At 41.4% G+C, this 18,495-nt stretch overlaps 1 protein-coding gene across 10 annotated transcripts in view; it reads left to right on the top strand.

Annotated features, from left to right (window-relative positions):
* The window catches only part of LOC144018051 (uncharacterized), a 267,738-nt gene that overhangs the window by 170,474 nt on the left and 78,769 nt on the right, over positions 1 to 18,495 (top strand). For all 10 annotated transcript variants that reach the window (XM_077520152.1, XM_077520147.1, XM_077520146.1 and 7 more), the window contains one exon: positions 3,298 to 3,367. In XM_077520152.1, coding sequence (XP_077376278.1) covers positions 3,298 to 3,367 — 70 coding nt within the window. The remainder of the gene's footprint in view (positions 1 to 3,297; positions 3,368 to 18,495) is intronic.

The following is an 18,495-nucleotide window of genomic DNA, read 5'->3' as shown; positions in this document are numbered from 1 at the left end:
TAACTCTTTGACCGCCAAAAACGTTTAATGACGTATTCTAAAATCCTAATGAATGCCGCCAAAAACGTGAATTTCCGTTTTGTTTTGTTTTTTCTCTCAATGGGCAGCGCAACGTCTTGTGCAGCGCTGCCTTGTCACTAAACAAAAAATATTAGTGTCAAAGTCACTGTTGTGCAAAACAATGTATCTTTTCACAAAAAGCTTGTTTTTCTTTTAATATTTTTGTATTTTTGCTTATGTAACTCAAATGACTTAATTTCAAATGGTGATTACTAAAGAACAGTGTGTCATATAATTAATGCAGTGGGTCATCCAGCCAATAATTCATGATGACGCATCCACTTTGCACAATGGAAATAAACAGAACACAAATGCATACCTCCAATCCAATCCCAGCCAAGCTGTAATAGCTTCGTATGAGTTGGCCCGAAATGAATCACTGACATTGAGATTCAGTCCCACGCCTCACAACAGTTGTCTGCCCTCCTCCCCCTCATAAAATGCAAGTAGTATTTATTATGGTGTGTTTTTTTTGTTTTTTTTTTCTTCCCCCGCTGGGGGGTGGGGGCGCTGTCACTCCAGCCGCCTGGTCCCGGCATTTTTCTCTCTTGATGAATCTCAATTATGCCAAGGTCACCTTTCATTGTGCTGATCTCTGGGCTGCGTTATTGGAACTGGCAGCGTTTCCGCACAATCATGGCCGTGCATATTGACAGCCGGCGCCCCCCTTCTTGCAAAACACCAACAGTAAAAAAAAAAAAAAAGGAAAGAGAGTGGATGGGATTGTGTTGTTTCTAATCATGGCACGTATTACTTCAGCTTCTGACTTTATGGTCTGTAATCATTGTGTCAGCTGGAGTGTTTTGAATGTGAGTCCACAACTCTTCTTCTCAACTCACCTTCTTAATAGTTTGGGGTGGGGGGGGATTTATTTAGCAATAAGTGCTGAAAAAAAAAAGAAGTGTATATATATATATATATATATATATATATATATGTATATATATATATATATATATATATATATGTATATACATAAGCCGAGTTAGGTAAGTTACTCAAGTTCAGTAATATATTACTTATTACTAATTACTTTCTTGAAAAAGTGATTACTAATTACTCCCAGCCAAAAGTAACTGGTTAATTATTACTTTAAGTTACTTCTTTTTTTTTTTTTTTTTTTTTTTTTTGTTCTCGCCCTAAATAACTCCAAAAAGTGTACTGTGCACATGACATGATGAGTCCATCTGTGTCAATTTGTACCCCCATCTGAATGAAATGACTTGTACTTTGTATGAATTCATAAATTGCTGACAAAATGAAACCACATCCGGGCTCACGTTGATAATGATAAATAACAGTTAAAAGTTGGCATTTCCGCAAATAAGCAACCGCCGGGGCGCGCACAGCTTCTGGTAAAGTGCCAAATTCATTCAGGCCAAACAAAATGGATGGTCACCTACCCTAAAAAAAATAAAATAAATAAATAAATGTTTACGTATCGCTCAGAATCAAAATAGTAAAAGTAAGTAATATTACTTTTAGTTACTAATTATTGTAGTTACATTTCCAACACTGTATATAAGGTAAGAGGACTTAAACACAAAACACCAATTTCTCAGCCTTTTTTTTTTCGTATGCGTTTTGCGATATCACCATGACAACGCAACATGAATGGTCACAACAGGCCACGGACCCTGTAATTTGTCGTGCGTAAACACGGTCCTTTTGGGTCAACAGATTCCGCCGTTCACATTTTTTTTTTCTTTCAACGTGTGATGCACGCCAGCGTCATGCGTAATTGCTCGTTGCCGTCGCGGCATCCGCAGCGGAGGCTGCAAAAGAGACTCTTGGCCTCACAATTGACGCGTTGACAGGTGGTGGTTATCTGAAGCGAGAGGGCCACGACGGCTCCCTGATATCACTTGTTAAACAAGCGGCAGGCGGTTTTACCCTTCGGCGACGGCGTCTTAATTGTGCCGCCGTCCACGCATTCCTCGCTCGGTGACTCTCCTGCCAGGCGGAAGATTCCCAGTGAAGATGCTCCCAGTATTCGAAACTTTTGTTCGAGTCGAGTAACGGTTACAAAAATAAACTGGCCCCTGAAGCCAGATTTAAGAAATGTGCTTGCTGTATCTGTCATGAGTAGACCAGCAAAATTCTCAGGAGACCATGCTCAAAAAAAGTCACAGGACGTTTTTGGTCTGAAGCTGACATTTTATCGTAATTTTGGCCATTTTATGTTAAAATTCTGTAGAAGCCATTTTCACCTAGCAACATAAGATTCTACAGCCATGCCTAACATAAGTACTGTATGTAGACGGGGTTGTGCATCACTCCACGAAGGATTCAATATGGTTGTCGATACATAGGATGGTTCGATTCATTTCGACTCGGCGGGATTACTATTCGATTCAGTTCGAGAGGGTATGATGCAATGACATACCTTTGAATGAACTTGTCAGTACTGCTAATGTGTGATTTTCTTCTAGTATATATTTCTCAAATAAAAGACGATTTGATGTATAATTCAATATATTTCAAAGGGTATGATTCGGTGCGATATGACACACTTGCATCTTTAGAGATATTGTTTTTATATAAAAATCTGGTTCAAACCAGTTTTTGTTATATCCCAAGTATGTAATATTAGAGGAGCAGCAAAAAAAGATAAATAAATAATAATTTAAATAATAAATAAATAAGTAAATAATTTATAATAAATACGTCGTACCGTGGAAGAGGTTGAAGATCCAATTTGTTTTAAAATGATTAAAATATGTACCTCGTCCAAGGGATTTAAGAATGAAGGGTACAAAATTTGAACTACTGGACGGATGGATGGCAAATTGTTAACCATTTAAATTTTTGTTTATGTGTGAGTGAAGCATAGTGACAAGTGACTGACCGTAAAAAAAACAAAATTAAGATTCCCTGGGTTTCCCTGGGATGAAAATGTTTGTTCAGATACGACCTGTGGAAATCATTAAAAAAATAAAATAAAATGGCACCTTCACCCAAAATGGCTACCTGTGCATTTGACAGCATGCATACATTGTGTGCATCCTGTCACGATGAAAATACATTCAGGATTTTGTGTCAATGGAACACACTCGTGGTACTAATATACTTTGTATAAAATTTAAAACCGAGCAGGTCCTCAAGCCGTCCGTCCTAACTAATGCATAAGAATTGTCAACTGCACTAATGGATTAATAATGAATGTTGTAAACTGTTATAAGTACTGCTATAGACGAAGCCACTAATTAGGATCCTCTTATGATTGTCTCGTTTAAGGGTGCTGAGCTCTGGAGGAGAAACGATGCACACCACAATGGCTATACGGTGGCTCCATTTACACATCAAGGTTAGTTTTATTCAGTTCAAATGCAATAAGCTGCTCTTCATAGAGAATACAACCAACGGACTCACAGGTGCTTCAAATGCCAAAAAAAACAAAAAGACACTTTTGTGCGGTTTAATGGCGAAGCTGGAGGCACTTTGCATATATCCTGTCTCATGAGAATATATGATCGCCCGCCGGTGAGAGAGCGCCGAGCTGATCACAAAGCATGTACCAAATGTGTGTGCGTGGGTGTGCGTATATGTTTTGCCCCAAAGCGCTGGGGATTACCTCCTTCAAGGAAAGCTGTTATAAGGATCCATTCACCATCTGTCTTTACTTTGACTGATGTTTAAAATAGACACACAAGATGGCTGAAAAAAAAAAAAAAAAAAAAAAAAACTTTTTGGGGGTCTCATTGAACATGCCTGAAAATGCACCAATTTTGAATCGTGAATTCTGGTGAAAATGTATGTTTGGTATGTATATCAACCCCAAAAGTGAGACAGTAGTGCCCATGAAAAGTTACAGAAAATAGTCTCTGACACCACTTTCACAAATGAACACAAAATTTGGCTTTTTAACACAATGCATTAAAAAATAGTCTCACAAACCCATGCCCAAGATTTAGGAGAATGTCTGCCATTTTGGGCAAATTCCAGATCTTGTACTTCAAGGAACTCCAACTAGGGATCTTTAACTCATTCACTCCCAAAAACGTATTTATACGTTTCTTAGGTTTCTGTATGCTAGAGTTTTTGTATGAAGGCTTTTATGCAGTTTCTGACCTGAAGCGGTTGCTTAAAGCGATGGTACTTATTACAATAAGAAAATAAAAATAAAAAAAATAAAAAAACGGCCAGCAGGTGGCAGCAAAGTATAAGAGATCAACCAGTTCCATGTTGCAACAAGCTCTTTTTCCCAGTATTTTCAACAGGTTTGTGAATAATTATGAAACTTAGCTAATTCTAATGCTAATTGCTACAAAACATAAAAACAGATAAAAAATATACGGTACTTTTTTTTTCCCCCTGATGAAAGAAGAGACACTTTTTTTTTTTTTTTTGGTAGGTTCCATGTTTTGATACTAATAAAACATGAAAATGGCTGGAAATGAATGAGTTAAAGAGAAATAGTGTGCCCTGAAAATTTGAAATCAAGAAAATCCCAGACATCAGTTTAACCAATCAATACGAAATTTGGTGGACACAATTTTTACAGGTAGTCGGCCATTTTGGTTGAATTCCATAGGTTGTACTTTGACGAATCCCTTCATCAGGACCCAAATGAGCCCAGACTGGAAGCAGGTGTCCATATACAGATGGGTGATTGCGAAATTTTTATTTTTATTTTTTTGCCTATGGGAGTGTAATATGAGCAGAAAAAGGTGCTTGTTTTTGTATCGTCGTGTTACTATAACTTCAAAAAGTGACCCGCAACTTGCGGGTTATTTCGCTCTGCTGTGGCAGAAGTTCATACCGAGCACTTAAGCAAGTTTAGGCAGGGAAAGCGGGGGCGGGATGTGGAGGACATACATTTACACGGTTGAGCGGTGTAATCTTCATGAAATAGCGGTAAATAGGCAGAGGAAGCCTAGTGGAGCCGTAGATTAATGCTGCTATCAAATGGCCTGGGACAAAGAAGGGGACGGCTAATGAGCTGGAAAAAGCAGGGCTGTTCACGGCATTAAACGATAGCAGCCGCACCCACGTTGGTCCACCACCAACCTCTTGCCCCGCCGCCCGCCATGTTGACGCTTAACAGCCAACGCAGGACAAATATTGGAAGATGTCACTTGAAGCGGGGCAGTTTCTGTCTTGACGTGTTTGCTATGGCTTCAAGGCGCGCCGCCGTCTAATTTGTCTCGCTCCCGTATATCCCCTCCCTGCCCAATTTTCTAGGAGGTCATTTACTGGCAACTTCTTCTTTCTTACATCCCAGAAATTGCTTTCACGTTTGCTCTGCTCGCTCTCTTGCTGTCTCCGTCTTGATCTTTATTCTCGTAAGTCCATTTCATTCGACTCTCTTCCAATCAGTGTATCTCTCTCTCTTTATTTGCCTCGCTGCCAGAGCTGTGATGTCATAAAAGCAGGGTCTGTCTGGTTCCCATAGTCCACACAAAATCTGACCCCTTCCCCCATAGGGCTGTCACCGAGGTGACAGGATGGACGTGATGAACTCGATACATTTCTGCCATGGCCCGCTGAGGCTGTATCAATTTTTGATGCCCGACGGCCTGGTAGACACCTTTTGCAAGGCGTTTTCTCATGTTTTATTTATCTTAAGCTGCAGGACGTCGCTGCCAAAAGAATTGAGCGATGATGAGAAGAAAAGAAAAAAAAAATCACACAGAAGGGCAATATTTCTCGTTTATGGGTGGGTAGGAGCATAAGAGGGCGAAAAATGAGGAATTCTTGCTGCTTGATGTTAGACCTCTCCTGGGAAAAAAAAAGGACATCATTGCATCTTTAGGGTGACGTCTTGTAAGTGGCATACTTACATGGCAAAAAAAAAAAAAAAAAATGGAATGCAATTCTGAGGCAAAATGTGTCTTTGGTTGGACCTCCAAATCTGAGACCATGGTCCTCATCGGAAAACGGGCGGAGTAATGAGATCCTGCCTCAAACGGCGGAGTTCAAGTCTCTTGGGGGTCTTGTTGATGAGTGAGGGAAGAATGGAGCAGGACATCTACAGGCAGTTTTGGTGCAGCATCCGCTGCGATGCAGACTCTGCATCGGTCTGCCGTAAGGTCACGAGCTGTCGGTCATGACCGAAAGAACGTGATCTCGGATAAAAGTGGCCGAAATGAGTTTCCTTAGCAAAAAGCTAGATAGAAGCTTGGCCGTCCTGGAGGGACTCAGCATTGAGTTGCTACTCCCCCGCATCGGGAGGACCCAGATGAGGTGGCTCGGGCGTCTAGTTAAGATGTCTCTTGGACATCTCCCTGGTGAGGTGTTCCGGTCATGTCCCACCACCAGGAGGCCCCTCTGGAAACGAGCCAGGACACGCTGGACAGTCTCCTGGCTGGTCAGGGAATGCCTTGGGATCCACCCGGAAGATTTGGAAGAAGTGGCTGGGGAGAGGGAAGGCTGGGTTTTGCTGCTGAAGAAAGAAAGAAAGAAAGAAAGAAAATGGATGTTTTGCGATAAACTGACCATGCATTAGCCACGTAGAACCTAAATGGCAGCTTTCCTTTGTAGTTTCATGTTTTTGCCTTGTTGTGGGTCTTCTTGTGCTATTATAGACATTAGCCAAAATATTGTCAAGGCTGGTGGTGCGTAGATGTGATGGAGGACCCAAATGTGACAAAGCAGGGCGAGGAGACAGGAGTGAAGTCAAAGAGGGATTTAATAGAACAAAAACAAGGAGGTAAACAAGGTACTGGTAAAAAACAAACAAACTCCGGGAAGGCAAACAAGCCAAACTTGGGAGGAACTATGGGGTAAACATGTCGAGAGGAAATGATAGTGAATCGACGCAGACAGAGCGGAGACAAGCGACTAAATACACGCACACTAACTGACACAACGAGACACAGCTGGGCACGACACAGATCACGACAAGAACTCAAAGAAACATGAGGACAAAATCAAACCAAAATCAAACCCGAGCCATGACAAAAGTCAAATCAACCCAAACACAACCCGAACCATGACAAACATCATGTTGCTAAGAGAAACAGGCTTTTAGCATGGCTCTTTTTTTTTTTTTTTTTTTTTTTTTTTTTTTTTTTTTTTGTAGAGGCTTGAGGGGTTATTTGATTTCTAGTTTAGAGGTGCAAATGGACTCTTACCTTCATATCATTTGTGTCACATTAATGGCATAGGCGTCTTAAAAAAAAAATAAAAAAAATAAAATGGAAACAACATTAAGAAAAACCTGAATGTTCTTGATGTTAATCACAAGCAAACGCAAAGAGCGCTGTTAGCACCGCAGGCGTGGATATATACTTATCTTACTTGAGCAGAGTGACAGTTGTCTGCGCGGCCATTTCATTTTTACACGCCACCCCTGCCGCAAAAAAAACGCCCAAGAAAAAAAAGTGAATTAATCAAATGTGGAGTGGAAGGCAAGGGTTGGGAAGAGAGGGTAAGGAGGAGGGGTGTCACTGCCGCATTCCCCCCAGTGATGCCGGGAATCTGAAGGGACAGCTAAATAAATAAATGTGTTATGTATGAGCGAGCGGGCCCCTGGCGGGGTTCCGCCGGGCGACTAGCCCGGTCCGAGCCGGGAAGATGCGCCGAGACAAGTGCATGAATCAGCGCGCAATTAGGACGTCGTGATTTCATTTATGGTACCTGCGAGCGGCACCCGTGGCACATGCTGGCAGATGTCATTTCGAGCCAATTGATTTTTTGCAGCCTGTCCCGAGCCGCCGTGGCCCCCTCCGGTCCGCCTCGCAAATGGATGACAAAAACGCCAGCCAAATGGCTGTCCGGGTAATTCCTGCGTGATAGCCGTAGAATAATGCAAGAGGCTGCTCTGGCGTGAGGGGGGGGGGGGGGGGGGGGCAAGGACAAGACAAGGTGCTACTGCAAGAGCTGTAAACACTCATGTTGTTTGTTTTTGTCTGTAATGAAGCGTGTAAAAATGTTCCTTAAAGGTGCCTCCTGTAAATCAAAAGGTTTCAATACTCTCTTCTTCTTCAGTGCACTATTTTGAGATTTCACCTAATGCGTTTGTCCTGCAGAACCGTATCTCTGTAAAAACTGTTCTTAACTCATTCATTTTCACTGAAGTCCCGTTCACTCTGTTTTACTGGATTTTGACTGATTTTGCAAGGCCCACAGAATATTGTGTTTTATGGCTATAAAAGCATGGAACCTACCAAAAGAAAGATTAAAGTCTCTTCTTTCACCAGGAAAAAAAAGTATGTTTCTATCTGTTTCTGTTTTGCAGCAATTAGCATTAGAAGAGAGCTAAGTTTAATCAGATTTCACAAATCTATTTAAAATTGCAAGTAATTTAGATTTTTTTTTCTACATGGCCCTGGTTGATCTCCTTTGCTCTGCTGCCACCTGCTGGCAGTTTGTGTAATAACTACCATTTCTGCAACCGTTCTTTGCAGTTGAAAGGCTGCATCAAAGCCTTCTGTATGCTCTAGCATAAAAAAACAAAAAACGTATAAATACGTCTTTTAGAACATAAAAAAAATGTATTTATACGTTATTGGGAGTAAATGAGTTAAAAGCAAGACAAAAGTATCGAAATTTGCTTGTGCTGACGTAGACGGAACTTTAGATGACCAAATTGTCACTCTGCCAGACGCATCTCCAACATCCCTCGATCTGCTACAGCGGCATGACCAGGTGGCAACCAGGAGACCGTTTTTCAAATTGGCAATCAACCGTGTAGCAAGACTCGCGCTGGTACGAAAGTCAGGATGTGCCGACGTTTGTGCTCCACCACGGATGCGTTGTCTGAAAATACAAGCCAGGCCTTTTGCTGTGCCACATCATCTGATGGCATAACTCAGTTTTTCCAACAAATGAAACTCTGCGACCACCCCCATCCCCAATGAGAAATTGGACACGGGAGATGGACGTGCACAACAGGTATGAGAACATTTGTCCGGTGACAATAATATAAGCTCCTTTCCAAACTAGTTTCTATTTACTTTTCATCCCAAAAACTTTGATCAGAGTCTGGAATGTATTGCTCCCCTTCACGCTTAAACAATTTAATTAGTTCTTCTAACTTCTGCAGAACCGTTTTGACTCAATCAGGAGACACAAAGGATTTGCTGGGGAAATAGTGTACCTTCAATTCCATGGATGGATTATTGAGTTAATAATATTTATTCTCGATGGTGTTTGAAGCAAATGTTGAGGGGGTTCTTAGGGAGGAATGTGATCCTTAAAATTGCTTTCAAATTGAAAACATCATTTCTTGCACTGTCTCTGGACAGGCTTCGGACAAGTTGCGATTGTGTGTGTGTGCGCGTGTACGTGCTGTGTGTTTGTCCATTACAAAATTCCAACATACAATTGATACGTTCGGGACATTTTGTACAATACTTTGAGCTGATTGGACAATGCGGCATTGTTCGCGTTTGTTTTGACCAATCACGGCCACGGATGAAAATTAGGGCTGGGTATTGCCGCCAACCCCACGATACGATACGTATCACGATACAGGGGCCACGATACCATACGTATTGCGATACATATGTATCCCACATAAGACACATTTTATTTCGGTTTTTTAAACAAAATATAGGAAAATTGGTACATTGAGACACGTGCCATGTTATGTTTATAAGTAAATAAATGTTGATATTCTTCCTGTGCTTTTCTTTTTCTGAGCAAGACACGTTGTCCAATCACTGGTGAGTAATTTTTGCTTTAATTGAAGGCAATTAACTTAAAAGACGCTGCTGGTTTTTATTTTTTAGGTACAATGCAAACTGCAAAGGCAAACGTTAACTGCCTATTTAAAGTTAACGAGCAATATCGATTCTGACGGCTGCGTATCGATACGTGTATTGTAATGAGGCCCGCAACGATATATTGCCGTATCGATTTTTTGAGCACACCCCTAATGAAAATGTCGTCTTCGTTCTGGTCGAGGGGTGGGCGGGGCACGAACATCCTACCAGCTCGGAATGCACGAAGCGCCTCTCGCTGTTCAACATTCAACAAGGAAACGGTGAGCAATTCTGCCAGAACAGAATTCATTGCGGCGTCCGTTCGTCCACGTTCAGTTTGTTTGTTTGGCTTCCTGGTTTTCGTCACGGCCGCATGTCCCGCCCCAAACGCGATGCCTGGTGGTTCGGATTTGTGAGTTTGACAACTCACAAATACCGCGAGAGCAAGGTTAACCATTTCCTGTCAACCAGGCATCCACAGCAATGCCAATCCCGTCTCCACATACTTTCTTCGACTTTTTAAGAACTTTGCATCGCCCCTGACTGTCCAAGTGTCCAATATGTAAAGACATTTGTCTTTGAAGATTTGGCTGTATGTGAAGAATGATATTCAAACACCCCCATCAGTAGCAAAAGAAAAAAAAAAAAAAGTTTTTTTATGGCTGCTATTAAAATGAGTATATTCATGTGTACTTTCGTTGCCTATGTTAATCCAAATTATTTTTCCAAATCAGTCATAAAGTGTGATAAGGCTTAAGCAAATGCCAAGAAAAAGACAATTTCACACAGGTTGAACTAAATAAACATTAAAACAGACGGCAGCCATTTGAGATACAGTCAACTGTTATTATTGTTTCCGTCTATAAAGAAGATTACTTTTGTTGGACATGCATGAGAAAGAAAAAACAAAATGCCAGTGGGGGTAAAGATGCCAGCGTGTAATTTTTTTTTTTTAGCCAAACAAGAAGAAAGTAGAAGAAAGTGAATTGGTCTATCCATTCAGGCAGACACACAAAAGCGCACACGCGCACACAATATAACATAAACATCTGCCATTCTACATAAAGTTAACATCTGCCTGTCTGACAGTAATCATGTCAATCCATTCACACACATGATGTAAGCATGTCTTTCCATTAAGCACGCAGTCTGTCTGGCCAGTAAAGAGACGTGTGTATAAACATCTGTTTGTCTATTCACATGCATGCAATCTCTCTTTCGTTTAAATTTGCACAATGTAAACATTTAATCACACGTAATGTAAACGTTGGTCTGCGTTTCACATGCACTATACCAGGGGTGTCCAAACTACGGCCCGGGGGCCATTTGCGGCCCGCCGTCTATTTTTTTTAGTTGCCCGCGACATATGCTAAAAATGGCATTTGACTCAGTTCAAATAAAATAAAAACAAAAATGATTGGAGATGGTCAAAGTAAGAAGGGAGGGTGTCGAAGAACAGGTGCTATTAAAGGTTATTTTAGTTAACTAAAACTAACGAAAAACAAAAATAAAAAAAAACAATTTCGTTAACAAAATAAAATAAAAACGAAGATGCTTTTAAAAAAAAAAAGAAAACTAACTGAAACTACATTTTATGTTTACAAAACTAACTAAAATAAAACAAACAAAATACAAAATATTGCGCACAAGTAATACACATAAAAAAACTAAAACTAATACTGAACTTAACTAAACTAAAACTAAGCATTTATTAAAGAACTAAAACTAACAGAACCACCCTGAAAACTAATTAAAACTAACTAAATTTAAAAAACATAACAAAACTCAAAACTAAATTAAAAACTAAAATGAAAAATTCCAAAACTATAATAACCCTACTGCCATATTACAAATAAATTGGTTTATATACTGTCGCATTTTTCTAAATATGCATATGCACAAATAAATTATTTGTACAATTATTTAGGAATAAACACAATTTCTCTTCATAACATTATGTGGCCCTTGCGTCCTTCTGATTTTCTGGATGTGGCCCTCAAATGAAAAAGTTTGGACACCCCTGCACTATACATATCACACATAAATAAACATACAGCTTGATAGTCAATGATTTTCTTTACAATAATGTATTCTATGCGCCCACACTAGTCTAAAACAGCATTGCTTAATAATCCCATTGTGGAATATGAAATAAGCAGAACAATCTCAGGTACGGTCGTGGCATGTACTGCCACTTGCTGCCGACTGAAAAGGGTGCAGGTAAACGACCAATCACGACTCACCTGTTTTCTAGCTTCGGATACGCCACATTCGCAAGCTGAACCCTTAGTGATGTCATTTTCATTCGACAGCAAGGCGATGGATAAAAATGGGTGGATTTTGACGCTTCATATATATGTACTGCTCATTTTCTCTCCAATGGTAAATGGACTGCTTGTTATATTCCACCAAGGCAATATTAAGCAGAATGTTTTTTTTAGTCTAGTGTGGCTGCATAGAACATATTGTAGAGAACATTTTTGACTTGACAGAAGACCATCTGAGATGCAGTCCCCTTTTTATTTTGGTGTTTTTTCTCAGAAATTACATTTAAACATGTTGGACACACATGAGAAAGAAAAAACAAAATGCCAGCGGGTTTAAAGACGCCAGTGTGTATTTCGAGCCAAACAAAAAGAAAAAGGGCAATTGAACTTTCTTTTGTTCTTCTTGTTGCTGTTTTTCAAAAGCCGAGCCAAGTTTTTTTTTGTTTTTTTTTCCCCTTTCGCTGTGCATCGACATTGGTCTTTCAAGCCATATGTTTTTGGGGTCCCCTCCGAGCCCTTTTCAACACCACGTGAGCAAAGTGATACTGCACAATAAAACAAACACGCTGCGGCGGGTGCGTTGCGGAGAGCCAAAGAGGGAGAGAAATAGCAGAATAGAAGAATAGAAAGCGATGAGGATTGATAAAGCGGCGAGAATGAGGAGCAGGTGGCCGCCCGCCGAGTATGGATCCACCAGAGAGGAAGAATAGGTGGCCGTTGCGCCGGCTTTAATAATGTACACGGGGCAGCCTTAGTGGTCAGTCGCAGTGGGGAGTGACATTTCGAGTTGGGGAATAGAGTAGATGAGGTTAAGCACCTACAGGGGACTGCTCACAGCAGGAAGGTGGAGTGGGATGGTGGCTGGTATGTGTATTCCTATTGGCTGCGTTTAAAAGCACCCAATCAATATGGCAGCGGTTGCATCATGGTCGTTCTATACAGTACAGTATGTCAAGAAGGTTAATGCTATCCACACACACACACACAAAACAACAACAAATACTTAAAGGGGGTGTGCCGGTTTCACTCAGGAAAATGCACTTTTTAAATACAGGATTCAAACAAACAAACTACTTTTCAATTTATAGATATGGGCTTTTCATAACGTGTGGGGGTGATTTTGTCCTAAACCCCCACACCCCCAGCCTGTATTTTGCCATTTTGTGTTTGTTTTGTAAGCAGCGGGACGAGTGTTTACAACCCTCCAGCCAATCGCAGAGTGAGGGGGGGGGCGTGTCGCAAACGGGGCCGGGCGAAGGTGTCGGCTGCGTGACGTCACTCCCGCGGCAATTTGAAAGCACGCACGGATTATTATTTTTTTTCACTCACTCACTCACTCACAGAAGCTTACACGTGTGAATGAGTGAGTGAAAGAAAAAATCCGTGCGTGCTTTCAAATTGCCGCGGGAGTGACGTCACGCAGCCGACACGTTCGCACGGCCCCGTTTGTGACACGCCACACCCCCACTGTTCTGCGATTGGCTGAAGGCGTGTAAACACCGTCTTTCCACAGAAACGTCCCGCTGTTTACAAAACAAACACAAAATGGCAAAATACAGGCTGGGGGTGTGGGGGTTTAGGACAAAATCACCCCCACATGTTATGAAAAGCCCATATCTATAACTTAAAAAGTTGTTTGTTTAAATCCTGTATTTAAAAAGTGCATTTTCCCCGAGTGATTCCGGCAGACAGCCCCTTTAAAACATGTCTGACGATACATTTACAGACTCATAATTTAAACATGCCTCCCAATTTGCAACCACACAAACAGTAATTATGTACAGTGAATAACAGTATGTCTTGTAATTAATTGTGTCTTATTGATAATTGCTTGCTTATATATTTTTTTTTTTACCTCAACGTTGCCTACCTGATTCTCATTGTTCCTGTAACAGTGTCAATAAAGTTTTATTGTATTCTGTTCACTTATATACAGTTACACAAATAATGTAAATAGCTGGGATGAACATTATGCACATTCAAATCGACATTGAAATGGAGTGCAATGAATTTTGTCTAATCAGAATAAAACAACAAACAAACAAAAAAACAAATCATGTTGGTCATTTTATAGGCTCTAATGTATATTTTATTTCTAGTGTCTCGTGTCTACATACGTTCTGTGCTTAAGAGTCCACATGTTTGCATATCATTATTTCATGAAACACGGCAAGTCGAAGTGATAAAACCACAGATATGTTTTTATTATTGTTGTAATCTGACTTGTGACTGATCGTACACTAACAAAACTAATTTAACCATGCTAATTAGAGTAACTATTAAGTACACTGAATATTTATTTTGTTTCCATCTTCAGTTTTCTCTGCTTCAGATTTTATTCTTCTTTCCCCAGTTCAACAGAGATATTCACAATCTCAATACAATATATGCTAATCTGCTACGTTACCCAGCATGGAGTGCTGTCAATTTTCCATAAAGTATAGGGGGGGGGGGGGCAGCTATGGAACAAATATATTCAAATCTCAGCTTAGTCAACCAAACTAAGTAATTTTAAACCCAAGCTTAGAACACGTTTGACAAGTCGAAGCCATTCAACTTCATGCCCACCTTCTCGATCACATATGCTGTAACACACACATCCATGACTGTATTTTACTTGATGTTAAGTTATCCGTACTGTATTTGGCAGGTTGGCGGGCGTCAATGCCAAGCCCTGTGACACACCAACGCACACACGTCACACACGTATTGCCAAAAACGTTTGGCACAAAATGTTTTGTGTACAGTACTAAAGTAGCAGTTGGGTTTTATATTCTCAATGGAAAGTATCACAACTACGTCACTGGGCACTTTCTAAAGCCACGCAATCGCTGATGTATTTCCTCCCCCAGCACGCAGCCGCAATCTCCCGTCCTATTGAATATGTGACCGAAAAACAGATGGATTCTTTGACCTTCAAAGCGAATCAACAGCACGGTTTCGATGATGAACCCGGCGTGCGGTTGTTCATCATCGACCGCTCGCGTTGTCCTTCTCCAAAATAGTCCCGACGGCGAGCAAGGTCTGGGCGACTGCTTATAACAAACCTCCCCCAAAACTTCACCATTAATTCTGCCAACCGTAGAGGTCACAGCTAGGGGAGATGGAATCGAAGAAATGCTTTGCTTCTGCTTTGATATACAGTGGAACCTCTACTTACGAACGTCTCTTCATACGAAATTTTCGAGTTACGAAACGCCTCAACGGGAAAATATTGCCTCTTGTTACGAAGGAAATTTCTAGATACGAAAGGTAAAAATACATTACCGAACGCAGCATACTTTCGGCTATGGCTATTTCCTACCATAGGTACCTATGAGCGTAAATGCTAGATCGGTGTTTGTGCATCGTTCTGGCATCCCATTGGCTAAGAGGAACCTCTACCATAGGTAGCTATGAGCGTAGATACTAGATCGGTGTCTATACAGCGTCCTCATCATTCATCCCGCGGCCCATGAGGTGTTCCGATAGTTTTTCGTAAATATATGAACTAACGGCCAACGAATTTGTGCAAACATTCAAACAATTGGTGATTGATGAAGGCACAGTAAGTTTTTAATTGCGACGAGACGGCCCTTTTTTTGAAAAAGATGCCTCGCCATACCGGAAGTTTCCATGAAGTTTCAGAATTAGTTTAAAAGAATCGCCTTGCTCACTAAGATGATGTTTGCCTTGGACATTTCCAAAGAAGGTTTTTTTTTTTTTTTTTTTTTTTTTTGAAAGAAAAAAAAAAAAGCAAACATCCATGGATCAGTTCTTTACAAAACACCAGGCAAAAAAAAAAAAAAAAAAACACTTCTGAGAGAGGGCAAAAAACAATGAGGACAGCAGTTTAAAAAGGTAAATGACCATCATTTTTATCCTTTACTCTATTCTTTGTTTTTTACATTATGCACAACTCTCATTTATTGTGCAATAATCTAATTGGAACATGTTTTAATGCATTTTTATGCTTTATAAAACATTTATGTCTGAATTTTGGGAGGCTTGTAACGGATTAGGGCATTTACATGGAAAATGAGTCTCTACTTACAAAATGTTCTACTTAATTTCATATGTAGAGGTACCACTGTACAGGTGTACTAAAATATCAATGTCCGACTATTCGCACACATCAACAACAGTAGCGAGTAGGCAAATGAGCGTAATCCCGCTCACAATCAAACATGTTGAAGCCCCTCTTTGCATCCAGCACGTCCGCTCACGAGGGACTCTAGCAAGGACGCCGTAGCGCGCTTACTCAAAGCTTTAATTAGGCCTTGTTTTCAAAGACTTTGTTCCAGAGGCGACATTATCGCGATGATGTTCATTCTCTACGCCAGTCAGCCAGTCGGGGCCGGACTCAATTTACCGTAAGCACGCAACTTGCACGCCGCAGTTTGTACGGCATGGCAGATTTACTCCCGCCGGGCTTCCGTGTAGGACGGGATTTCCGCCGTGGCCGCCGGGAGCACTTTTTCACTCGGCGGATGGCATGTGCCCAATTATTAGGTCCTCTAAGCAACCTCGACGGCTTCCTGGCCCGGCCGTGTTTCATCGTAAACGAGCCGCCATGCCGATACTCTGCCGGATGATCAATGATTGACTCCCTAAAGGACGATAACGGCGGATGGTGCCACATTGTTAGGTGCGCTTTGATTACTTGTGTGTCGCGCACATCTTGCGGCGTTGTAAATTGAGCATGCAGCCAAACATGTCTTCCATTCACATTGCATTAAAACCCCTTAACGTTCCCCTGAATAGTGTGTCCGTTCACATGCAGATACCGGGTAAACAAGCCCGTCTTTTGACACATGACACAATGTAACCTCTACTTCGTAAACATCTGCTTCCCATTCATATGCATGCATACTGTAATGAAAATGCCGACAGTCCATTCTATCTAGTCGCACACAGGAACGGAACTACTTGGTGGTCTATGGGCAGCTCCAGCCTGGCCAGCGCGACATCTGAAGATTTTGATGCCTGTGACTCCTCTGCCATTTTCATATGACAGAATAAAAGCATATTTAAAGGATAAACTTTGAAGCAGAGGTGGGCATTCCATCAATATTGACGGAAGGTCCGTCAATGACGGACGCCCATTTGGTTGACGGTTGCCGATTGACTGAACTAAGCATTTTCGTCCGTCAATGTAATCATCAATCTGTCAATAAATTTGTCAACGACGGACGTTCCACTTTGCTGACGGCTTGACGAATGACGTAACATTGACGGATGCCCACTTTGAATGACAGAAACATCGACGGACGCTCATTTTGCTGAGCAATCGGCGAATGACGGCTTTGCGATACAATGTGGTCCGGCTTGAAATATTGACGGAGCAAGCTAACAACATGGCCGACAACATAGCATCAGCGCAGCAAACGTCCAGCCATTCACACAGCCTTATTGTGACCAACTGTCTGCCTATTTACATATACCGTATTTTTCGGATTATAAGTCACAGTTTTTTTCATAGTTTGGCCGGGGGTGCGACTTATGTGTGAAAATATTAACACATTATTATTTCATTTCACATGTTATTTTCACACTAAACCGCAAGAGGGTGCTCTAGGCCTGTGTTGATAATTTCAACATTGCCAGTAGAAGATGAAGCGGCACATCGTCTACCTCCCGAGTTGGGGGAGTTGTTTAAAAGTGACACGTTCTTTATGCTAGAGTTATATGAATAACTTGTAGTGATGGGAACATAATTCACCCACGGAACGTTGGGACGAAGGGAGAGTTCCGGGTGGGAAGGTTTTGTTATGTGGAAAAGGGGAGTTAGCCTGTTAGCTTCTAGCTGAGTGGGGAGTTGCTGTTAAGACCTCAGAAGCTGATGTCAATAAAACGCCAGCCTTTGGCTCCGTGCTTCAACACTCCGCCGCCGACGTATAATCCGAAAAATACGGTGGCAAACTAATCCATCCGTTTACATTTCCCGTCCTTCATCCTAAACAACGGCACAGCCCCCAATCGGGATCACGTCACCGCGGTAAATGACGAGACAAAGGCATGTCATGACTTTATACTCGCCACACGACAATGTTGAAGCTCAACGATTGGCTCTCGAAAGGACAACAACGCACTAGAAGCAGTAGACGATCAGTTTTCATGCAAATATCGAGTGACGGGCCATGCTTGAGCGGATATCGCGTCAGAGGATATCGCCATCAGAGCAGTTTACGAACACATTTAGGTCACAACTAATCAACTCGTATTCTCCTGGCTCATTACGGTATACCCTTAGCTCATAAACAAAAGGCCGCATACACGCTCACCTGTTAGCCACCCCCCCCACCAAACCACCCTCCATTAGGTCTGCATAATGCCTGCTAATTATGTTTGCTCATCTATAAGCCTTCATTATGCTCCAAGCTGATAATTAGCTGGGTGCGAATTCACGTTCACCCTCAACTTGGCTGTGAAAGTGCCTACTCTTGCCCCCCTAGGAGATTCCTCGTATTATCCAGCTTTAAGAGAATGCTCACCTCAAATAACAATGGGAGAAAAGAGATGAATCTCAAATAATCCAG

The sequence above is a fragment of the Festucalex cinctus genome, chromosome 4, assembly GCF_051991245.1.
Source record: "Festucalex cinctus isolate MCC-2025b chromosome 4, RoL_Fcin_1.0, whole genome shotgun sequence".
Classification (NCBI taxonomy): Eukaryota; Metazoa; Chordata; class Actinopteri; order Syngnathiformes; family Syngnathidae; genus Festucalex; species Festucalex cinctus.
This window is presented reverse-complemented; position numbering and strand designations above follow the sequence as displayed.